The 26,845-nt window shown below is 38.2% G+C and overlaps 1 protein-coding gene across 2 annotated transcripts; it reads right to left on the bottom strand.

The window, feature by feature from the left end:
• Positions 1–5,365: 5,365 nt before the first annotated feature.
• Positions 5,366–19,035, bottom strand: si:ch211-161c3.6 (high mobility group AT-hook 2b). 2 transcript variants are annotated; one of them, XM_062067222.1, is made up of 6 exons: positions 18,894–19,035; positions 15,983–16,105; positions 15,832–15,915; positions 9,335–9,385; positions 9,214–9,252; positions 5,366–5,557 (listed from the first exon to the last, which is right to left on the bottom strand). In XM_062067222.1, the coding sequence occupies exons 2-6, from the start codon at positions 16,097–16,099 to the stop codon at positions 5,486–5,488; spliced, it is 363 nt and encodes a 120-aa protein (XP_061923206.1). In that variant the 5' UTR covers positions 16,100–16,105; positions 18,894–19,035; the 3' UTR covers positions 5,366–5,485. The 2 variants fall into 2 exon arrangements, with proteins under 2 accessions (XP_061923206.1, XP_061923282.1); XM_062067298.1 differs by lacking the exon at positions 15,832–15,915.
• Positions 19,036–26,845: the final 7,810 nt, after the last annotated feature.

Below are 26,845 nucleotides of genomic sequence, written 5' to 3' on the forward strand. Positions count from 1 at the left end.
ATTTTGGTACCACAAAAAAGGGGACCACAAAAAATGGCATTACTGGATTTATTTTAACAAGAAATGTTATGGTACATTAAACATATGTTTCTTATCGCAATTTTGTCCTTAAATAAAATAGTGAACATACAAGACAACTTGTCTTTTATTAGTAAGTAAACAAACAAAGGCTCCTAATTTAGTCTGCTGACATATGTAGTAACATATTGTGTCATTTATCATTCTATTATTTTGTCAAAATTATTAAGGACAAGTGGTAGAAAATTAATTATTAATCTACTTGTTCATTTATTGTTAATATCTGCTTACTTTCTCTTTTAACATGTTCTATCTATACTTCTGTTAAAATGTAATAATCACTTATTCTTCTGTTGTTCGGATGCTTTACATTAATTTTGGATGATGCCGCAAATTTGGGTATCGATCCGATACCAAGTAGTTACAGGATCATACAATGGTCATAATTTAAGTCCTCATGTGTCCAGGGACATATTTCCTGAGTTTATAAACATACGGTAATACAAAAAAAAACAAAAAACAAAAAAAGATTTTGTGAAAAATATCGATGTAATCATAGTATTATTGTCTAGATACGCTCCTTTACTTGGTATAATTACAGTGGATGTCAGGTGTAGATCCACCCATGGCATTTGTTTACATTTTGACGCCGGTGAGCTACGGTGTGTAGTGAAGCATGTTTAGCTATTCCTCGTCCTGCAGGGATGATACTTGTAAGAAACTTACTTTATTTGTCGCCATGGAGGCGAGGATTAGTGATTTAGAAGTAGATAAAAAACTGCCGACTGTGGATGGATTTTAGCTGCTAGCTAGCTAGCAATGTCTTACCGCACCTCTTCCTGTGGGCGTTTCAGTGTTATAACTTCATCTTTATTGTTAGTTTTTAAGCCAAAATTCGTTCATTCTCCCTTTTCTGTCTACACACTGTGTCTGCTTGTAAGTACTCCATGATTGTGCGTTGCTGAACATGCTCGTCTGCTTATTAAAACCAGCAATGCAACGACGCGACGACGACGCGCCGTCATGCCCGTTAAAAAAAGGGAGGGGGGGGGGCATTACTTTGTAGAGGTGGTATAGTACCGAATATGATTCATTAGTATCGCGGTACTATGCAACACTAATATATACTGTAAATAATATACTCTTATATATATTCAGTGGTACCTCAGGTAGTTTAATTGGTTCTGAATTAAAATCAATTTAGTTGGTGTTTGGCCACCCAAAAACAGCACAATTTTAACACGTAACATGGCTTTTAAAGATAAGAAATAACTTTTATATAATGAATACCGTATGAAAGACAAAACAATAGAAAACTATACTCGTTTTCTGAAGTAAAGTAATAATGTACAGTATTTGTGGAGTTGGACTTCTACAGTATCTCCTTCCAGCAGCTCTTCTCTGTCAAACAGACGAGTAGGGCTACGCTCCAAATGAACTAGCTACACACTCGGTCATGTTGTCTTTAATTCAATGAATATCATCCAATTCAATATCATCCAATCAAAAAACAAAGTTATGTTCATTTCTTGCTATAAACTAATGCTAGCGACTAAGACTGGATGTTTTGGTCTCACCTTAAGGGGTTCACTGTGACATTTACTACGCCTACTCTTGGTGGGGAGGCAATTAGCCGTGGGACAGCTCCTATGCTGAAAAACCCGTAAGTTGTGGTACTCGTAAGTCGAGGTACTACTTACCAGAGGTGTGGACTCGAGTCACATGACTTGGACTCGAGTCAGACTCGAGTCATGAATTTGATGACTTTAGACTCGACTTGACAAAATGTAAAGAGACTTGCAACTCGACTTAGACTTTAACATCAATGACTTGTGACTTCACTTGGACTTGAGCCTTTTGACTTGACATGACTTGCTACTTTCCCCAAAACCTAAAGCTTAAAAAGTTATTTGGGAGCGCTCCGTAGCTTTCATTTTGTACATGTCTGTCTGTCTATCAGCGTGTGTGCTGCGTGTCAGCGTGTGTGCTCTCAGTACAACAGCCAATCAAATTAGATCTACATTGTTTTCATCACACAGCATTCAGCCAATCAAATTGCAGGACAACCAATGAACAAGAGTTGTCAAACAACGCGCCAGTGAGAAAGATTTATACCAAAGTTGGTTTCGTTCGGGTATAAAAACTACGACTTGGTCAACGAATTGCCGTATGCAAATCACGCAGTTGGAATATTACAGACGGAGACGCAACAACTTCCAACTTCGTTCGACATTTGAAGTTGCACAAAGAAGGGTAAGTTTTGACTGTAAGATAACGTTTATTGGCTAAGTAACATGACTTTTATTTGCTGTGTAGTTAAATCAGTGAGGCTGTAAACTCACTGCTAACGTCATAACCATAGACATCTTATAAGGGTACACAGCATCGAGCGCTACTGCCTACTGGCGCAGACGAGACTCGGGGCCGCCATCTTGGAGTGGTGATCCGCTCCACTCAGTGCAATTCATTTGGCAGGAGCAATGAACTGTCAACGCATTGAATTCATTTTACCTCCCTGAATACCACTCATTTTCACGCGCTTTTTTGTCATACGTGTAGCTATGGTAACGGACACATGTTTTATTATTCATAGTTTGCTTAACAGTAATATAATATTCTTATACGCTATAAATGACCAGACGTCCGAGATTAAAACTGGGAATATAATACCAGAGAAGGGGGAAAAAAACGGTCAGCTATTTTTAAATTGAAGAAACAATATGATTACGTTATATATACATGCTACATAAACAATGTATGAATACATTAGATATCTATATATCCTATAGACCGTATCTCTGTTGCTGCAGCAGCAGAGAGTTTATTCTGTCGTGACACTTTGTATTGATATTTTGTATTACATTCTTCCCTTAAATGATCATGTTTACAGTGATTGTTATATATGTATTTTTTATGTATGTCGCTTTGGATAAAAGCGTCTGCCAAATACTTAAACATATATAAACACCTGAAAGTCTTTATATCAGCTAAAACCACCAATCTGTTTCACTGGATTCAGAATAAAACCAAATGTTGCCTTACCCAACAATGTTAGTATTTGAATATTGTTACTTGAAGACTTATTCCTGGTTACAATTATACTGTTAAGAAAGTATTGTCTTATATTTTGCCTAAAATGAGAATGCATCATAATCAGTGGCGGCTGGTGAATTTTGTTTTAGGTGGGGCTGAAAGTTTGTAAACCAAACCCCTGTAGGGGCGTCATCCTTCCCCAGAAGATTTCTTTGTGATTTTCACATACAAATATTGAAGATCTTTGCTCCTTCTCAACTCTGTGGTAATGTTATTTTCATAAAATACAACCAATAGTACATTAATGTTAAATCTTACTTGTGAAAAGTAATCCCCCGATTCCTATTTTCAACAGTCCGCTCATTTGAGCAGGAAAACGCTGAACACCAGCCCGGCATCTTTGTTTTCTACCTGTCAACTGTCAGTTTAGGCTGCTCGCCGGCTCCTCATCACCACTTCAAGATGCAAATTGCTCGCGTCACAGCAACCAATGCTGCGTCTACTTATAAGATGTCTATGGTTATAACGTCATTGCAAACACGGCAATCTGTTGCGTCCACTGCAGTTCGCTACCTTATTCATACTTTTTGTCAAGTGATTTTTTTTAAGCAGGGTTGCATGAGGTACCTACAAATAACGTTACGTTAGTCAATGTATCAACCACAGTAACGTAACGTTAGACGGCAATCAGCAGCACCGCGTATTTTAGCCACCTACAAAAAGACAAACATAGTAAAATAAAGGTCAGTTAAAATGTATACTATATTAAGAATATGTGTACATATTGCATAGGGCCCTGACATCTAAAAAGTACAACTCTGTTCATTGTTATGTTCATGGCCCCTTCTTTGGCTATTTTTAAGACCCTTCTTAAAACCCATTTTTATTCACTGGCTTTTAACCCAGCATGAGACTTTAAACTGTTTTTAACTTTTAACTTTTTTAACTGCTTTTTATCTAACAAAATTGTTCTTAGGGTAATTTTGTATTTGCTTTTTAATGTGTATTTTACTTCTGTTTAAAATTTTATTTTTTAGTCTGTCCTTTGCCTTTATTTCTTTGTGGTGTACAGCCCTTTGTCTTTCAACTGTGGTTGTTTTTAAAGGGCTTTATAAATAAAGTTGGTATGGTATGGTATGTATTTGTTATGTTTTTCATGTGTACGCACACATCAACACACATACAGTACGAGATGAGATAAGGTAAGAACAGAATAGAAACTGCTGTGGAACTAGTTACAATGCAATATGCCATGGAAATACAATGTTAACACTTTTGTACAAATAAGTACAGTTGCACTTGTTTTTGCAAATGTGTTTATTCTGTAAAGGAATGTTTAAAATTGTTTACACTATTAAAATGACTGGTTAATAGTGCTATTATGAATTGCAATGTCAGTACTATTTTTTTTCCTGCAATTTCAAATGCACTTGTTTTAATAAATAAATACAACGTTTTAAAAGCATACACAATCTGTGTAAAAATATTAGTCTGTGGTTAAAAGGACTTGAAAGGACTCGAAACTCAAAATGCAGGACTTGTGACTTGACTTGAGACTTTCCAGTCTTGACTTTGGACTTGACTCGGGACTTGCCTGTCTTGACTCGGGACTTGACTCGAGACTTGAGGGCAAAGACTTGAGACTTACTTGTGACTTGCAAAGCAATGACTTGGTCCCACCTCTGCCTTGTCTTGAGAGCTGGTAGCTCTGTTAGCATTAGCATCTATAGCTCCCTCATTGTCGGCTTGAGTGTCTTCATGCCGTCACAACTGGTGTGTGCTCAGAATAGTCATATTTTATTGCTGCTTTTCAAACATTACAAATGGCCATAGTAATATCCAACTAAACATTCTTTAAAAAAAAAAAAAATCCAAACGTTTACGACACTTTGGATTTAATATTCGGGGGTGCATTGTTTGCAAACTTTTTCCGCGCTATCTGCTATGTTGCTGTGTCATCAGTCGCAAACGACAACGATACTCTCGTATTAGGTCATCACAGAAATCTCGCAAGATAAGACCAGCCATATTTTGTAGTGGATCTACAAGCAACCGGTTCATGACTTTCCAACCGGACATCGACTGATCCAACTACAGTACATAAGAATAAACAATATAGTAGTAATATTGACACTACAATAACCAGTGGTGCGTGGACCAAACATGGCCTGTGAAAGCCACTATGCAAATTTTCAAACAAATCCAACATTTACTGTAATACATATGCTCCTCATAACAATTAACAAAGATTAGTTTGCTATGTTGTTTAATATGGAATTTAAAAACAGTAAAAAGGTTGAAGACTGATGACTTTTATTTCATTTTCTCATCAAAGTCTTGGCAAGAACATCCCAATTACTTCTGGCCACATATTTGATTTCTTCAGTTTTAAGACAAACCTTGAGGTACAGTAGGTACTGCTCATGCTTCTTCACTAGCAGCCTTCAAGCGCACATGACGGCTCAGACTGAGCGGGTCCTCCTGTCTCGCGTTCTTCTGACATCACCTGCAACAACCGCCATTGTCGCGTCAACAATTACCATGTCAACAGTCGTCAAGTTAAACATCATCTCAAAAACAATCATAATGTTAACTATCATCACGTCAACGATAGTCAATCATCATCACGTCAACAATCATGTTAACAATCGTGTTAACAATCATCACGAGAACAATCATCACTTCAACAATCATGTCAACAATCATGTCAACAATCATCACGGTAACAATCATCCCATCAAGAATCATCAGTTATCACGTCAACAATCCTCATGTTAAAAATCATCATTCATCACGTCAACAATCATCACGTCAACAATTATAATTTTAATAATCATCACATCAACAATCATCAATCACATCAACATCGTCATGGCAACAAATGTGTTAGCCGAATGGGCCACTTTTGTTGAGCAGAACTGACGCTGCGGGATGTATTGGTGACGTTCATCACCTCAACAATCATCACGTTAACAGTCATGTACTTTAATCTTTAATCTTTAATCACGTCAACAATCATCATACATCAACAACCATCATGTTAACAACCATCACATCAACAATCATCATGTCAACAATCACCATATTAATAATTATCCTCGTCAACAATCTTCAGGTTAACAATCCTCACATCAACAACCGCCAAGTCATCAATTATCACGTCAACAATTATCACGTTAACGATCATCACGTCAACAATCATCAACCATCACGTTAACAATCATCAAATCAACAACCATCATGTTAACAATCATCACGTCAACAATCATCAATCACCATGGTAAAAATCATCATATCAACAATCATCAATCGTTATGTTAGCAATCATCACGTCAACAATCTTCATATTACCAATCATCACGTCAACAATCATCAGGTTAACAATTATCACGTCAACAATCATCCCGTTAACAATCATCATGTCAACAATCAACATGTCAACAATCATCACGTCAACAAATATCACGTTAAAAATCATCACGTTAACAATCATCATATCGACAATCATCACGATAACAATCATCACGTCAACAATCATAACGTCAACAATCATCACATTATCAGTCATCACGCCAACAATCATCACGTTATCAGTCATCACGCCAACAATCATCACATTAACAATCATCACATGAACAATCATCACGTCACGTCAACAATCATCACGTCAACAATCATGTCACCTATTATCACGTTAACAATCATCACTTTAAGCATCATGTCAACAATCGTCATGTGAACAATCATCACGTTAACAATCATTACGTTAATCATCATGTCAACAATCATCATGTCAACAATCATGTCAACAATCAGCAAATCAACAATCATCAGGTTAACAACCATCATGTCAACAATCATCATGTTAATAATCATCACATTAACAATCATCATATCACCAATTATCACGTGAAAAATCATCACGTCAACAATCATCACTTTAATCATCATGTCAACATGTATCATGTTTACAGTCATCACGTTAACAATCATCACGTCAACAATCATCATGTTAATAATCATCACATTAACAATCATCATGTCATTAATTAACACGTGAACAATCATCACGTCAACAATCATCACGTTAACAATCATCATATCGACAATCATCACGATAACAATCATCAATCATCACGTCAACAATCATAACGTCAACAATCATCACGTTCTCAGTCATCATGCCAACAATCATCACGTTAACAATGAACAATGATCACGTCAACAATCATCACATGAACAATCATCACGTCAACAATCATGCCACCTATTATCACGTTAACAATCATCACTTTAAGCATAATGTTAACAATCGTCATGTGAACAATCATCATGTTAACAATCATCATGTCAGCAATCCTCACGTCAACAATCATCACATTAACAATCATTACGTTAATCATCATATCAACAGTCATCATGTCAACAATCATGTCAACAATCAGCAAATCAACAATCATCAGGTTAACAACCATCATGTCAACAATCATCATGTTAATAATCATCACATTAACAATCATCATATCACCAATTATCACGTCAACAATCATCACGTCAACAATCATCACTTTAATCATCATGTCAACATGTATCATGTTAACAATCATCACGTTAACAATCATTGAGGTACAGTAGGTACTGCTCATGCTTCTTCACTAGCAGCCTTGCGTTAATCATCACATTAACAATCATCACGTCAACCATCATTACAAAAACACCAGAATGATCTGCCAGAGTATGAGTGAGAGGTCGGTTATATCAGGAAACCAAGACATGAGGAGTAAGAACATTTTTTTTTCTTTGAGTCATTCTTCCCCTTTTTGTGCGTGTAAAGGATGTATTTCTCAACGGTTTCATTTCTTCACAGCGCATCTCTTAAATCCCAAGCGTGCTGTTAGCAAGTTCCCTCTTTCATTCACAATAATCCGAAAGAACAATCTTACCCTCCTCAGTCTGCACTTTGACTAAACCTCCAGAATGACTCATCCACCTTCTCAATACCCAACCTTCTAGATGCACGCTGAATTAGAATGTTGTAGAATGTTCTAGATGACGCTAGAAAGTGCCAGCAGCCTTCAAAATGCTGCAAAACATTGTCTTTCAAGACTTCAAAAGGATGCAAAATATGTATTTTTGCAAAAAAATGTATGTGCTTTTTAGCTTAGTCTTGAGCGAGATGTAGATTTTCTACAAAATTCACATTATATGTTTCCTTTTTTAATAATGATTCATTTTCAAAATGCAAAAAAATACACATTTGTATATATATTTTTACATTTCTAATTGTCAAAACGCATAAACAAATGTAAATATTTTAATTTTTTACTATTTGTATTTCATATTTAAAAAATGCAAAACAGATCATTTTTCTTTTTTTCTTTTCAAAATAAACCTCATGATATTTGCAATGTTTTAATTTTAAAAAAATCTCATAATTTTAGCTTACTCTTCCTCAAAATGCAAAACACGTTTTATAATTTTTTTCCATGATATAATTTTCATTATTTAAAACAAATATCTCAACATACCCTATACTATTCTAATTATTTTTGTTCCCTAAATGTAATAAAATGATGATTTTTTTATTATTTCTTATTTTCAAAATGTGAAAGACATTTTTTTTTTCCAAAAGTTCTAGATCACTGATTCTCAACTGTGGTACGTGTATCACTAGTGGTATGCAGGCTCCGCCTAGTGGTACGCCAAAGAATCACTTGATTAAAGTACAGTGTTTTACCTTCCCATATTTAAACACTATGTTACTGTTCAAATTGTGTGTAATTTTACACTGTCCAAAATGTTAAATGTACTTGTTAAATAAAACCTCTGCCTTGTTTTTAATCAATACTTAGGCCTAGTATGCTACTGTAATTTGGTATTTGGAGAGCCAAGTTTTTTCTGTGGTGGTACTTGGTAAACCAGAAAGTTACTTTATGAACTTTGTTTTGTGCAATGCGAACAGAAATGGACGTTTTCCAAACACTTCCAAAAAAAAAAGGAATTATGCAAAATGTCTTGAGAAGATGGAGACTCAGATTAGGTTTGGATGCACGACGTTTGTCCATTTATGAAGCATCATCACATACATTAGACTTGAACAGACTTTAGATGGGACTTTTTGATGAAGTATGGATTTTGAAATGAGTCAAAAAATATTCTCACCTCCTGCTCTTCACTGGCGTTTTCAACCAACTTCTGCAGCTTGACAGAGAAAAAAACCCCAAAGACAATTAGGAGAAATGAGGCATTGTCTTCACGTGCGTTTGAGTATGTTGCTGCATACCCATTTTCTTGGTCTCCCACGAGGCCGTCTTTGTCCAGCCGGCTCCACTTTCTGAGACAGAACACACGCTAACATCAACACACCCACTGATGACGTGTTCATCTTAGTAGTAGCCATGTTCAATCCTCCATGTGTTGTGTTACATTTATCCCGCACAAATACTAACTTTCCAACCCCTAGATGGATGAGGCTGTTCCCTGAACATTCCCACCACTTTTTTAAAAAATAATTATAAAACAGGCTTTACTACATATGTTAAAATAAAGCTCTGCCAATTTACCGTTACAGACGTGGGAGTTAATTGTTGCTAACCAAGCATGATGTTAATGTGTAATATTAGCAAATAGCTGACATAGCTTAGCTAGTGTTGCTAACCTAGCATGATACTAAAGTGTAATGTTAGTATGTAAATCATATAGCTGCGCTAGTGTTGCAAACCAAAAATTATGTTATAATGTAGTGTTAGCAAGTACCTCCCATAGATATAGCTATGCTAGTGTTGTACACCTAGCACGGGTGGGGGTCAGCAACCCGCGGCTCTCGAGCCACATGCGGCCCTTTAGTGCCGCCCTAGTGGCTCCCTGGAGCATTTTTAAAAAAGGATTGAAAATGGAAAAAGATGGGGGCGGGAAAAATAATTTTTTGTTTAAGTATGTTTTTTGTTTGAGGACAAACATGACACAAACCTTCCCAATTGTTAGAAAGCCCACTGTTTAATACGTTTGTGGGTATGCTTCACTGATGAGAGTATTGTTTTGTCCTACTAATCTCGGCGGTTCTTGAACTCACCATAGTGTGGACTGTGACGCAACAGTTTGTTTACATGTAAAATCTTGCACTCCTTCTTTGTCTCATTTTGTCCACCAAAAGTTTCATGCTGTCCGCATACTTGCCAACCCTCCCGAATTTCAGTGCCCCTCCCGAAAATCTCCCGAGGCAACCATTCTCCCGAATTTCTCCCGATTTCCACCCGGACAACAATATTGGTGGCGTGCCTTAAAGGCACTGCCTTTGATGTCCTCTACAACCTATCGTCACGTCCGCTTTTCTTCCATACAAACAGCGTGCCGGCCCAGTCACATAATATATGCGGCTTTTACACACACACAAGTGAATGCAATGCATACTTGGTCAACAGCCATACAGGTCACACTGAGGGTAGCCGTATAAACAACTTTAACACTGTTACAAATATGCGCCACACTGTGAACCCACACCAAACAAGAATGACAAACACATTTTGGGAGAACATCCGCACCGTAACACAACATAAACACAACAGAACAAATACCCAGAACCCCTTGCAGTACTAACTCTTCCGGGACGCTACAATATACACCCCCGCTACCACCAACCCCCCCAAACCCCGCCGCCCCGCCCCCCATCTCCCGAATTCGGAGGTCTCAAGGTTGGCAAGTATGGCTGTGTGTGAATGCACAAAGGTGAGCTTTGTTGATGTTATTAACTTTTTGTAGTACTAGTCAGGCATATTTGGTCACTGCATGACTGCAAGATAATCAATGCTAACATGCTATTTAGGCTAGCTGTATGTACATATAGCATCATTATGCCTCATGTGTAGGTATATTTGAGCTCATTTAATATCCTTTACTTTTATACTCTTTGTATATTATTTACTTTTGCATGTCTCATGACACATTATCTGTATGTAATATTGGCTGCATTTCAGATAGTTGTTTCTGTGCCATGTTGTTCCAGACCACAGCAAATATTACCTAGCTTGCCAAAGATTGTAATGAATCTATTAAAAGAAGACAGCTTGCCGTTTCCTTTAACTTGGACACACACATCTATACCTTTGGCCATTAAAAGCCAGTAATTTCCAGGCGTTATCTCACCTTCTGAGTAGCCTCTGATTTACGAATGGTTTCTAATGTTGTAAAAATGTGTAGAATAAATATTCATTTCAACATTTCTGACAACAAAGATTTCCTTCAGCCTGCGACACATAGTCATTTTGATAGTAGGCTATTATAGCTAATATAGACACTTACATCATGTGTTGCCTTCATTATAAGACTTATATGTGCATCTCTATCCTCCTTCAAAACCGCACTAAAACAACACCTCCAGGCAACTTCAACCCTTGACTAACACCCTCCCCCTTCCACATCCCACCTCCCTGGATTGTTAATAACCAAATGTAAATAATCAAATGTACTTCTAATGTATATACTTGTTCTTATGCTATCTGAATTCACTATGTTCTCTGCTCGCTGTACATATCCTACCAAGTCAGACCTACACTGTTTCAATGCCCATTTCTCTGATGATGCAATTGTTGATGACTGAAGTGCTGATATCAACCAAACCCTCCTCATCCCACCCCCCGGATTGTAAATAATGTAAATAAGTCAATGTATATACTCTGACGATTAACTTGTGTGATGACTGTATTATGCTGATAGTATATATTTGTACCATGAATTGATTTACGTGGACCCCAACTTAAACAAGTTGAAAAACTTATTCGGGTGCTACCATTTAGTGGTCAATTGTACGGAATATGTACTGAACTGTGCAATCCACTAATAAAAGTTTCAATCAATCAATCAATATACAGCTTTTGATATTTTGCGGCTCCAGACAGATTTTTTTTTAAAATTTTTAGTCCAATATGGCTCCTTCAACGTTTTGGGTGGCCTACCACTGACCTAGAATGTTGTTAAAGAGGAATTTTAGCATGTAGCTCACATAGCTGTGGTAGTGTTGCTAACCTAGAATGATGTTATAAAGTGGTGTTAGCACATAGCGATGCTAGTGTTGCTAACTTTTGGCCAATGAAGCTCAATCTGATTCTGATGTTAAAATTTAGTGTTAGCATGTAGCTCACATAGCTGTGGTAGTGTTGCTAACCAAGAATGTTGTTATATGTAGTATGTAGTTCACAAAGTTCTGCTCGTGTTGTTAACCTAGCTAGCACGATGTTAAAGTGTAATGTTAGCTTGTAGCTCACATAGCTGTGCTAGTGTTGCTAATAGGGAAGGGAATCAAAAACCGGTTGCGATTTGTGGGAATCCTTTGACAGTTTTGTTAACGTAGTTTTGTTACCATGAATTGATTAACTACCATGAATTGATTAACATGGACCCCGACTTAAACAAGTTGAAAAACTTATTCGGGTGTTACCATTTAGTGGTCAATTGTACGGAATATGTACTGTACTGTGCAATCTACTAATAAAAGTGTCAATCAATAAAAGTCTCAATCAATAAAAGTCTCAATCAAAACGATTTCCTTATCGGCCGTTAGAATTATCCACAAGAAAGGAAAACAACAGGGCAACTTGCAATACTTGCAAAGTGGATATTGCATCAAACTGAGAAAATACTTGCAGAAACATTAGCAGACACAAAATGTGACAACGGTGAATGAATGATGCGTTCTTCGATAAACTCCGAGACGAAAGTGAATCACACCGCCTGTCATGTTTCAACATGCTATTGTTAACTGTAAACGTAAAATTAATATTTCCCATGCATCACATGACGTGTCTCACTAGAAGTCTGCACGCCGCCTTCCTATCTAAGAGGTGTTCTCCACAACTGGAGACATGGTGATTAGTCAAGAATATTGCGTGTTCCTCCTAAAAAAGCAGATATGTTTGATTTTCTGAAAAACAGTGGTTATTTTCATAGTTGATGGTTGACAATTTGCAGACTTGACTTGCGTGTATTTGTCTTTGGTTGATGTTGTTTTACTTATCGTGTACTGCGTATACATTTTTTCTAAAAATAATACTTTTCATTTCTATTTGGAAAATGTTGAATATGTTACTGAATATTTTTGCATAACTGTCATTTGTCACATAATGATTTATGTGATGATCCGGACTGTGGGTGTCTTTAGACCTCACTGTTGTGTTTGTATACTCACGTTTTTATAAACTAAACAAAGTTGATGCTAATTAACTTATTTGGGCGAATCGATAAGAGAATCTATTATCAAATAAACTTATTTTATCTTTGTGGAAAATATTGGACACAATGTGATGCCAGAGAGTGGTGAGGACGGCGGAAAAGATCATCAGGACTCCTCTTCCTCCTATCCAAGAGATCGCAAAAAGCCGCTGCCTGACCAGGGCTCAGAAAATCTGCAGAGACTCCTCCCACCCCCACCAAGAACTGTTTTCACTGCTGGACTCTAGAAAGAGGTTCCGCAGCCTCCGTAGCAGAACCTCCAGGTTCTGTAACACCTTCTTCCCTCAGGCCGTAAGACTCTTGAACGCATCATAATAATCCCCTCAATTCCCCCCAAAAATGGATTAATTCGCTGGAATATAAAGACAATATAACATACATCCATAAACCTGGATGCATATGCAAAAGTGCAATATATTTATCTCTACAGTAATCTATTTATTTATTTATATCTGCACCTTATTGCTTTTTATCCTGCACTACCATGAGCTAATGCAACAAAATGTTGTTCTTATCTGTACTGTAAAGTTCAAATTTGAATGACAATAAAAAGGAAGTCTAAGTCTAAGTCTAAGCTTATGAGATGCAATGCAAGTGTAAGCATTTTTCATTTAAAAAAAAAAAGTTTTTATTTTTTATAAATGGCTGTGATGATAATGTCAATGAGAGATTTATAATCACTGCTATGTTGGAATTGTTATTAATATTGATACTGTAGTTAATATTCATTTTTGTTTGACTACTTTTGGATTGTTTTGTGTCATGCTTGTGTGTCCTCTCCATTGCTCTGTTGATTGCTATTCTGAATGGTGCTGGTTTGGTTTTGGAAATGTAATTGTATTATTATAGTATTATTTTGTTGGATTGATTAATACAAAATAAAAAAAATAAAAAAGAATCGATAAAGAACCAAATTGAATCAAAAATGGAATCAAAATCGTAAAAATATTATCAATTTCCATTCCTAGTTGCTAACCTAAAATTATGTTAAAATGTAATGTTGGGGTGAATTGATTAACGTGGACCCCGACTTAAACAAGTTGAAAAACTTATTCGGGTGTTACCATTTAGTGGTCAATTGACTTGTGCAGCGTGTACCCCGCCTTCCGCCCGATTGTAGCTGAGATAGGCTCCAGTGCCCCCCGCGACCCCGAAGGGAATAAGCGGTAGAAAATGGATGGATGTACGGAATATGTACTGTACTGTGCAATCTACTAATACAAGTTTCAATCAATCAATCAATAGCTCACATGGGAATGCCAGTGTTGCTAACCTAGCGTGATATTAAAATGTAATGTTAGCATGTAGCTCACAAGGCTATGCCTAGCATGACGTTAAAATGCAATGCTAGCATAAAACTCACATGTCTATGCTCGTGTTGCTAGTCTAGCATGATGTTAAAATGTAATCTTAGCATGTAGCTCACAAAGCTATGCTAGTGTTGATAATGTGTGTGTCGTCCTGTCCCATTTCTTAATGTTAAGTTGTTGTATGTGACATATGACGTGTATTACAGTGTGTATGACCAAAGTGGATCAAGTGCATAATAATAGTTAGAGATGTCCGATAATGGCTTTTTTGCCGATATTCGATATTCCGATATTGTCCAACTCCGTCAACCGATACCGATATATACAGTCGTGGAATTAACACATTATTATGCCTAATTTTGTTGTGATACCCCGCTGGATGCATTAAACAATGTAAAAAGGTTTTCCAAAATAAATCAACTCACGTTATGGAAAAAAATGCCAACATGGCACTGCCATATTTATTATTGAAGTCACAAAGTGCATTATTTTTTTTAACATGCCTCAAAACAGCAGCTTGGAATTTGGGACATGCTCTCCCTGAGAGAGCATGAGGAGGTTGAGGTGGGCGGGGGTTAGGGGGGGCAGGTTGAGGGGGGGGTCTGGGGTAGCGGTGGGTGTATGTTGAAGCGTCCCGGAAGAGTTAGTGCTGCAAGGGGTTCTGGGTATTTGTTTATGTTGTGTTACGTTGCTGATGTTCTCCCGAAATGTTTGTCATTCTTGTTTGGTGTGGGTTCACAGTGTGGCGCATATTTGTAACAATGTTAAAGTTGTTTATACGGTCACCCTCAGTGTGACCTGTATGGCTGTTGACCAAGTATGCCTTGCATTCACTTGTGTGTGTGAAAATCCGTAGATATTATGTGACTGGGCCGGCACGCAAAGGCAGTGTCTTTAAAGTTTATTGGCGCTCTGTACTTCTCCCTAAGTCCGTGTACACAGTGGCGTTTTAAAAAGTCATACATTTTACTTTTTGAAACCGATACAGATAATTTCCGATAATACATTTTAAAGCGTTTATCAGCCAATAACATCGGCAGTCCGATATTATCGGACATCTCTAATAATAGTGCTACATGGAGGCAGCTAATTAGCATTAAAGCTACACACCTAGTAGTGTATACTATGAGCACTTTGAAACAGCATCAAGACACAACAACTTTGAGTAATTATTTTGAAGAAAAAAAAAAAAAATATATATATATATATATTAATATGTTGCTTTTAAAAATAACCAGTAGATAACCTTAAGTGCGCTTTTTGTCCCTTTGTTCTTGCTGCCCTTCGGTCGTCCTCTCGGTCGCTTTGCTGTGGGCGGTCCGACAGGTTCCTGTCCAGAAACATTTCATACAATCTAGAAGGAGTCCAAATGAGCTCAACGAGGCTTTCAGGCCCACCTGCTGTTGTTTACGTGGACGACCTCGGCCCCTGCGCTGCTGAGGCTCCTCAGCGGGCAGTTGGGGGCCGTCTGGCTGGGGAGGGGGCGACTCTCTGGTCCCGCTGCTGCTGCTCATGTCCGCCTGCAGAGGAACACCTTCACATGTTTATTCCTGCCAAGTATTTACTGCCTGACTTCTTCTTGCACTTGCAAAGTGAATCATTCAAGTTTGGATATGACATGTGAATTGTTTTGATATTTTAGTATTAAAAAGTGAAGCAAAAACAAGTCAAAATAGAGTGCATTGCTTATACGCCACCAGCAGAGGCACTCTTCTTTCAGTGTGCACAGGTTTGCTGCCGAACAAGAACATGATGTCTTCCATGGTCGCTTTCACTCATCATTTCTGGTAATTATCCTAAACAAATTATTTACATGTTTCACTTTCATATATTTTGATATGCGAGCTTTTGTTTTCAGTTTTAGATCTTTCTTTTCAGATTCAGATTTTTGGCACAAATGTAACATGGGAGACGTGTCATCAACTGAGAGGGGCGTGGCATCATGACAGACAGCTTAGCCAAAAAGTTAGGGACCATTACATACCACGTTGCCTTTAGGGAACGAAGGAACTAAAACAATTCAACATTACTTTATGTAAGCGACACCAAAATGATGCTCACCATGCAGATTTAAGTTAGCATGCTAATACTGATCAGACAAAAAGACCTAAATGAGGCTAAAGAACAGGGGACAGCAAGACAATACAAATTAATGAGATACAAATACAAACCCCAAAACCAGTGAAGTTGGCACGTTGTGTAAATCGTAATTAAAAACAGAATACAATGATTAGCTAATCAGTTTCAACCTACATTCAATTGAATAGACTGCAAAGACAGGATACTTAACGTTCGAACTGGAAAACTTAATTAATTTTTGCAAATATTAGCTCATTTGGAGTTTGAGGCCTGCAACATGTTTCAAAAAAGCTGGCACAAGTGGCAAAACAGACTGAGAAAGTGGAGGAATGCTCATCAAACACTTATTTGGAACACCCCACAGGTGAACAGGATAATTGGGAACAGGTGGGTGCCATGATTGGGTATAAAAGCAGCTTTCATGAAATGCTCAGTCATTCACAAACAAGGACGGGGCGAGGGTCACCACTTTGTGAACAAATGCGTGAGCAAATTATTGAGCAGTTTAAGAAAAACCTTTCTCAACCAGCTATTGCAAGGAATTTAGGGATTTCACCATCTACGGTCTGTAATATCATCAAAAGGTTCAGAGAATCTGGAGAAATCACTGCACGTAAGCGGCTAAGCCCGTGACCTTACTGCATCAGTGTGTAAAGGATATCACCACATGGGCTCAGAAACACTTCAGAAAACCACTGTCAGTAACTACAGTTGGTCACTACATCATTTCCAGTCGAGGAAAATTTAGCAAACTACATAAATAACATTTATGTACTTTGTTGCGGGTCCCAAACTCTGGAACGATCTACCTCTCCATGTGAGACAGGCCCCTTCTTTGGCTACTTTTAAGACCCTTCTTAAAATCCATTTTTACTCACTGGCTTTTAACCCAGCATGAGACTTTGAACTGTTTAAACTGTTTTTAACATTTTAACCGCTTTTCAATCTAACAAATTGCTCTTAAGATAATTTGTAGTTGCTTTTTCTATGTGTATTTTACCTCTGTTTTAAATGTTATTTTTTATTCTATCCTTAGCCTGTATTTATTTGTGGTGTACAGCCCTTTAAAGGGCTTTATAAATAAAGTTGGTATGGTATGGTAACATCCTGTAATTTGATTTTGATATTATTTTTTTTATCTTGATAGATTGAAAATTTATACCAATGAGATGAACATTGTCACATAATTTATTCAGAAAGTATGAATAACGACAAATAAAGATAGAACACTATTAACCGCAACATGTAAGTGTAGAAAAACAACAAACAACAACATTATGATTTGTACATTTTCAGAATGTGCTTGTTCTATTTTTAAACAAAGAAAACAATCTTGGCCGTGCCAGCAATCGGAGGGTTGCTGGTTACTGGGGTTCAATCCCCACCTTCTACCATCATAGTCACGTCCGTTGTGTCCTTGGGCAAGACACTTTACCCTTGCTCCTGATGGGTGCTGGTTAGCGCCTTGCATGGCAGCTCCCGCCATCAGTGTGTGAATGTGTGTGTGAATGGGTGAATGTGGAGATACTGTCAAAGCGCTTTGAGTACCTTGAAGGTAGAAAAGCGCTATACAAGTATAACCCATTTATCATTTTATAAGCTGTCTTTATTTTTAAGTTATCGTGCCGTAATTTTACCAGTTTGGCCCACTTGGGAGTAGATTTTCCTCCATGTGGCCCCCGACCTAAAATGAGTTTGACACCCCTGTGTTTATAAAAATAAACTTGGTATTTATATATATTTTTTAATTATTTATCGTCATAGATCAATTTAATATTCATACATTCTTATGTATCAAACCCCCTATCTATCTTAATTAAAGTTTAATTAAACATTGCACATAATTACCAACTCAACCAATCAATGCACAGGAAGGTCAAATCAATCAAATAAAAGTTGTCAGTCTGCACCCACGCAGAATGATGCGTGCGTGTCCGGTCGGGCTCCGTACTGGTACTCAATGTACTTTTTGCATCTTGGCGCACATTTCAAGCAGCAAAAAAAAACAAAAAAAAAAAAAAGTCCCATTTGATTTGAAAGTGCACAAGAAAGTTTGAAAGTGCTGCGTGGATAAGTACAGAGTTCCATGCACGTGTTGCATCCATCAATGTTAACTCCAACTCTCCACGAGTCCACTTTAGCGCGATCGTCGCACAAAAGCACCCGCGTGACACACACGACACGTGCACTAAATGTCTCTTAAAAAGGCAAGATGTGGCAAAAACTCACCTGGGATGTCTTTGCAGCTTCACCTGCTGCACGATGGCAACACGCACGCTCTCAAGCGTGAGTTACATGCGGTAATGCACACAACCTTCCATTTGGATGACGTCACACCCCTCCTCTCATCGCCCCCCTGTCTCCACAAATGTGTGTGATGTCCCCCCCTCCCCCCAAACCCTTGGACTCACACACACACACACACACACACACACACACACACACACACACACACACACACACACACACACACACACACACACACACACACACACACACACACATAGTGTAAACGCCTTGCAAACGTTGTCAATTAAAGTATGTTGCTAGTATGTTTCACTATAGGAGGAGTTCAAGTTCGGGCCACGTCCCACTCGGACCACCCATTTGAGGACAGAACTCCCAAAGTGGGTCATGGAAGTGTAATATATAATATGCATTACTTATTTGACATATACTGTATATGTTTTTGATTGATTGATTGAGACTTTTATTAGTAGATTGCACAGTGAAGTACATATTCCGTACAATGGACCACTAAATGGTAACATTTTTCAACTTGTTTAAATCAGGGTCCACGTAATCAATTCTGGTGTGCATTACCGCCACCTTCTGATATGGAGTGTGGACCGAGATGGAACCCTACTCTATATTATTTTTTAAATGTATATAATGCTTTGTATCCTACATGTTATGAGTACAATCCTAAATATCTTCCACTACTAACCTAAACTTCTCTTGATTGATTGATTGATTGATTGATTGATTGAGACTTTTATTAGTAGGTTGCACAGTGAAGTACAATATTCCGTACAATTGACCACTAAATGGTAACACCCGAATAAGTTTTTCAACTTGTTTAAGTCGGGGTCCACTTAAATTGATTCATAATACAGATATATACTATCATCATAATACAGTCATCACACAAGATAATCACATTGAATTATTTACATTATTTACAATCCGGGGTGTGGGGGGGGGGGGGGGTGTTATCATCAGTCATCAACAATTGAGAACAGAGAAATGGATATTGGAACAGTGTAGGTCTGACTTGGTAGGATATGGACAGCAAGTAGTGGACATAGAGAGAGAGGGAGAGAGAGGGAGAGAGAGAGAGAGAGAGAGAGAGAGAGAGAGAGAGAGAGAGAGAGAGAGAGAGAGATGAGAGAGAGAGAGAGAGAGAGAGAGAGAGAGAGAGAGATCAGAAGGCATAAGAAAAAGTATCTGCATTTGATTGTTGACATTTGATTATTAACAATCCCGGGAGGGTGTTAGTTTAGGGTTGTAGCTGCCTGGAGGTGAACTTTTATTGCGGTTTTGAAGGAGGATAGAGATGCCCTTTCTTTTACACCTGTTGGGAGCGCATTCCACATTTAAGTGGCATAGAAAGAGAATGAGTTAAGACCTTTGTTAGATCGGAATCTGGGTTTAACGTGGTTAGTGGAGCTCCCCCTGGTGTTGTGGTTATGGCGGTCATTTACGTTAAGGAAGTAGTTTGACATGTACTTCGGTATTAGGGAGGTGTAGCGGATTTTATAGACTAGGCTCAGTGCAAATTGTTTTACTCTGTCCTCCACCCTGAGCCAGCCCACTTTGAAGAAGTGGGTAGGAGTGAGGTGGGATCTGCGGTGGAGGTCTAGAAGTAATCTGACTAGCTTGTTCTGGGATGTTTGGAGTTTAGATTTGAGGGTTTTGGAGGTGCTAGGGTTATGTTGTGTTCCTTCTAGTGTTGTCCCGATACCAATATTTTGGTACCGGTACCAAAATTATTTCGAAACTTTTCGGTACTTTTCTAAATTGCATTATTGGCTTTATCTTAACAAAAAAATCTTAGGGTACATTAAACATATGTTTCTTATTGCAAGTTTGTCCTTAAATAAAATAGTGAACATACGAGACAACTTGTCTTTTAGTAGTAAGTAAACAAACAAAGGCTCCTAATTTAGTCTGCTGACATATGCAGTAACATATTGTGTCATTTTACATTCTGTTATTTTGTCAAAATTATTAAGGACAAGTGGTAGAAAATGAATTATTAATCTACTTGTTCATTTACTGTTAATATCTGCTTTCTTTCTCTTTTAACATGTCCTATCTACACTTCTGTTAAAATGTAATAATCATTTATTCTTCTGTTGTTTGATACTTTACATTATAGTATTGGATGATACCACACATTTGGGTATCAATCCAATACCAAGTAGTTACAGGATCATACATTGGTCATATTCAAAGTTCTCATGTGTCCAGGGACATATTTCCTGAGTTTATAAATATAATATAAATTAAAAAAAAACTGAAAGAAGATGTTGTGATGCTAAAAAATATAAACCTAATCATAATCATAGGGGCGGCGTGGAGAAGTTGGTAGAGTGGCCGTGCCAGCAATCGGAGGGTTGCTGGTTACTGGGGATTCAATCCCCACCTTCTACCATCCTAGTCACGTCCGTTGTGTCCTTGGGCAAGACACTTCACCCTTGCTCCTGATGGCTGCTGGTTAGCGCCTTGCATGGCAGCTCCCTCCATCAAGTGTGTGAATGTGTGTGTGAATGGGTGAATGTGAAAATACTGTCAAAGCGCTTTGAGTACCTTGAAGGTAGAAAAGCGCTATACAAGTATAACCCATTTATCATTTATTTATTTATTATAGTAGTATCGACTTGATATGCTACTGTACTTGGTATCATTACAGTGGATGTTAGGTGTACAAACCCCGTTTCATATGAGTTGGGAAATTGTGTTAGATGTAAATATAAACGGAATACAATGATTTGCAAATCATTTTCAACCCATATTCAGTTGAATATGCTACAAAGACAACATATTTGATGTTCAAACTGATAAACATTTTTTTTTGTGCAAATAATCAATAACTTTAGAATTTGATGCCAGCAACACGTGACAAAGAAGTTGGGAAAGGTGGCAATAAATACTGATAAAGTTGAGGAATGCTCATCAAACATTTATTTGGAACATCCCACAGGTGAACAGGCAAATTGGGAACAGGTGTGTACCATGATTGGGTATAAAAGTAGATTCCATGAAATGCTCAGTCATTCACAAACAAGGATGGGGCGAGGGTCACCACTTTGTCAACAAATGCGTGAGCAAATTATTGAACAGTTTAAGAAAAACCTTTCTCAACCAGCTATTGCAAGGAATTTAGGGATTTCACCATCTACGGTCCGTAATATCATCAAAGGGTTCAGAGAATCTGGAGAAATCACTGCACGTAAGCAGCTAAGCCCGTGACCTTCGATCCCTCAGGCTGTACTGCATCAACAAGCGACATCAGTGTGTAAAGGATATCATCACATGGGCTCAGGAACACTTCAGAAACCCACTGTCAGTAACTACAGTTGGTCGCTACATCTGGAAGTGCAAGTTAAAACTCTCCTATGCAAGGCGAAAACCGTTTATCAACAACACCCAGAAACGCCGTCGGCTTCGCTGGGCCTGAGCTCATCTAAGATGGACTGATACAAAGTGGAAAAGTGTTCTGTGGTCTGACGAGTCCATCCATCCATCCATTTTCTACCGCTTGTCCCTTTCAGGGTTGCGGGGGGTGCTGGAGCCTATCTCAGCTGCATTGGGGCGGAAGGCGGGGTACACCCTGGACAAGTCGCCACCTCATCACAGGGCCAACACAGATAGACAGACAACATTCACACTCACATTCACACACTAGGGCCAATTTAGTGTTGCCAATCAAGCTATCCCCAGGTGCATGTCTTTGGAGGTGGGAGGAAGCCAGAATACCCGGAGAGAACCAACGTTACCATGGACGCCCCTGCTTATTTCAGCAAGACAATGCCAAGCCACATGTTACATCAACGTGGCTTCATAGTAAAAGAGTGCGGGTACTAGACTGGCCTGCCTGTAGTCCAGACCTGTCTCCCATTGAAAATGTGTGGCGCATTATGAAGCCTAAAATACCACAACGGAGACCCCCGGACTGTTGAACAACTTAAGCTGTACATCAAGCAAGAATGGGAAAGAATTCCACCTGAGAAGCTTAAAAAATGTGTCTCCTCAGTTCCCAAACGTTTACTGAGTGTTGTTAAAAGGAAAGGCCATGTAACACAGTGGTGAACATGCCCTTTCCCAACTACTTTGGCACGTGTTGCAACCATGAAATTCTAAGTCAATTATTATTTGCAAAAAAAAAAAAAAAGTTTATGAGTTTGAACATCAAATATCTTGTCTTTGTAGTGCATTCAATTGAATATGGGTTGAAAAGGATTTGCAAATCATTGTATTCCGTTTATATTTACATCTAACACAATTTCCCAACTCTAATGGAAACGGGGTTTGTAGATCCACCCATGGCATTTGTTTACATTTTGACGCCGGTGATCTACGGTGTGTAGTGAAGCATGTTTAGCTATTCCTTGTCCTGCAGGGATGATACTTGTAAGAAACATACTTTATTTGTCGCGATGGAGGCGAGGATTAGTGATTTAGAAGTAGCTAAAACACTGCTGACTGGGGCTGGACTTTAGCCGCTAGCTAGCTAGCCATGTCTTAAAGCACCTCTTCCTGAGGGCGTTTGTTTCAGTGTTGTAACTTCACCTTTATTGTTAGTTTTTAAGCCAAAATGCATCCGTTCTCCCTTTTCTGTCTACACACTGTGTCTGCTTGTAAGTACTCCGTGATTGTGTGCTGCCGAACATGCTCCTCTACTCGTAAACCAGCAATGACACGACGTGACGACGACGACGACGGGGACGCGGGGGGTGGTGGACTGGTACTTTTCAGAGGCGGTATAGTACAGAATATGAACAGGGCCGATTTATTTATTTTTTTAACTCAGGACGTCCCTCAGTCCTGATTGTGGACGCTGGCGAACTGAATCCCTGGCGACCACATTTATCCTTGAGAATATGGACAAGATGTTGATGGTGTGTTTGACAGTGAAGCCCCAACTTTTTGACTTGGGGGCCGCATTGGGTTAAAAGAAATTGGACCGGGGACCGGGCTGTGTGTATATATATATATATATATATATATATATATATATATATATATATATATATATATATATATATATATATATATATATATATATATATATATATATATATATATCAGTGGCGTGCCGTCACTAGAGGCAGGGGAGGCACGGCCTCACCTGCCATCATGGAAAGAAAAAAAAAGTAAAAAGAAAAAAAAAAAATTAAATTGTTATATGTATCCAGTGATAATACTAAAGTTATTTTCCATTTAACTTCACCAGTTTTAGATTATTTTTATTTTTATTTTCACATTTGCCGTTCAAATACTGAGAAGAGACGGTGCGGTGATCAGCAGCCAGTTGAGGCACGTCACTGATTTGTGCCTCGCCCTCAACATGGATTGTGCGCAATGCCTCGGCTAACTGCTGGCCTGCTGTGCAGTGAGACCGTATTGCTATATGAATTATATTATACATTTCCATAGTTTAGTTAGCTGAGGTATATAATGTACAGTGTATTTTGTCAACAACTGTATGTGTGTAACGTATTTCTTGTGCTGAGCGATCATAAAACTGGAGGCTCGTCTCATAACCCCGCCTCCTGGTGCCAAGCACCTCCGCCGCAGAATGCACCGCCCGACGGGAGCGCCACACCAACCAAAGCCCACACCCAAACCCTCCACGTGCAAGACCGAATCCACCCAAAAAAAGTCACTTAACAAGAAGCCAAAAAGTGCAAAAACAACCATGCTCGCACTGCAGGAGCCGCGAACGACCGCAGGGACACAACATTAGGTACACCTGCAATGCAGGTTCATATGTTTGTAAATCTGACTGTGATGATGCAGTCGTGCCTCACCAGACATTAACCTCACCGCAGTGATATATATATATATATATATATATATATATATATATATATATATATATATATATATATATATATATATATATATATATATATATATATATATATATATATATATATATATATATATATATATATTCCGAGTGCGATGATGTCACGTTATCGATGGGAAAATGCATTTTTAGACAATATGATTTGCCTGAGCAGTTCGGAGACACCAAGAGTAACAAGTGGTAGAAAATGGATTAGAAAGGACAGATAAAAAAATTTAAAAAAAAATAATAAAAAAAAAGTTTTTTTTAAATTTTTTTTATTAACTTGGGACTTCCTGCGGGCCGTAGTTTTGGGGACCCCTGCCGTAGAAGGTCAATACTGGGACGGTATAGCTCGGTTGGTAGAGCGGCTGTGCCAGCAACTTGAGGGTTCCAGGTTCGATCCCCGCTTCCGCCATCCTAGTCACTGCCGTTGTGTCCTTGGGCAAGACACTTTACCCACCTGCTCCCAGTGCCACCCACACTGGTTTAAATGTAACTTAGATATTGGGTTTCACAATGTAAAGCGCTTTGAGTCACTTGAGAAAAAGCGCTATATAAATATAATTCACTTCACTACTGTACATTATTATTACATCACCTCAAAAAACTATTATAGTTTTTTATTGTATTTTTTCCTCATACAATTTTTTACAAAACTTTTTTTTACTGTATAAAAGGCATGATACATGGTAAAATTGTGACGTTTTGGGGGGCCAAGCACAAAACAAATTAATTTGAATTTATACAAGTGGAGAATATGAATTTGAGATAAGAATATTTTGAGTTATGAGCCACTTTAACCTGTAAGTCGACGTACCACTGAATACATATGATATTTAATACATATACATATGTTTTTATTTTAAAGCTAATGAATTAATTTGATTATATATATGTTTAATTTGACTACATATACAGTACAGGCCAAAAGTTTGGACACACCTTCTCATTTAAATGCATTTTCTGTATTTTCATGACTATTTAGACAGATTGTCACTGAAGGCATCAAAACTATGACATCTGTGAAGTGAAAAACCCTTTCAGGTGACTACCTCTTAAAGCTCATCGAGAGAATGCCAAGAGTGTGCAAAACAGTAATACCTTAGTTTACCTTTTTTTGTTATGTACATAACTCCACATGTGTTCATACATAGTTTTGATGCCTTCAGTGACAATCTACAATGTAAATAGTCATGAAAATAAATAAAACGCATTGAATGAGAAGGTGTGTCCAAACTTTTGGCCTGTACTGTAAGTATAGTGTTTATTTCATTTTCACATTTTATAGGGCGGCGTGGCTCGGTTCGTAGGGCGGCCGTGCCAGCAACTTGAGGGTTCCAGGTTTGATCCCCGCTTCTGACATCCAAGTCACTGCCGTTGTGTCCTTGACACTTTACCCACCTGCTCCCAGTGCCACCCACACTGGTTTAAATGTAACTTAGATAATAGGTTTCACTATGTAAAGCGCTTTGAGTCACTAGAGAAAAGCGCTATGTAAATACAATTCACTTAATTTCATAGATATCATATGCATTTAAAGTCTTTAAAAGACACACGCACACACACACACACACACGCACACACACACACACACACACACACATAGGCGCCGATCCCGTGGGTGCTTCGGGGCCACAGCACCCACGGACAATGCCGAGCACCCACTTGGGATAGATGGCAACTTTCAATCTTTAAAATAATAATAAATAAAAAAAATCTTGTTGTAGTTAATTTTGTGGCAAGTTTGGTCCGTTTAAAAAAAAAATAAAGCCCCAAATCATTTGGGATATTACTTCGCTGAACGTCTATTTTTTATTTTTTTATTTTAATACACACACACCGAGCACCCACTGGCAGAAATGCAGATCGGTGCTTATGTGCGCACACACACATACTGGTTATTATTTGGAATGGGGACCAAGTTTTTGATCATCACTTGTGGGAACCACCCTTTCTACAGGTTGTGGAGGCATAAAAAAATTAGGTACAATGACCACTGCCCAGTTAGCTAATACACGTCTTTAAATCTCTGGATTGATGAAGTCATGTGCTGATCATTCTTACTGGTGACCCTGGGGGAAAAGAGTTAATATGGTTCATG

Source organism: Entelurus aequoreus, linkage group LG01, assembly GCF_033978785.1.
Source record: "Entelurus aequoreus isolate RoL-2023_Sb linkage group LG01, RoL_Eaeq_v1.1, whole genome shotgun sequence".
Lineage (NCBI taxonomy): Eukaryota > Metazoa > Chordata > Actinopteri > Syngnathiformes > Syngnathidae > Entelurus > Entelurus aequoreus.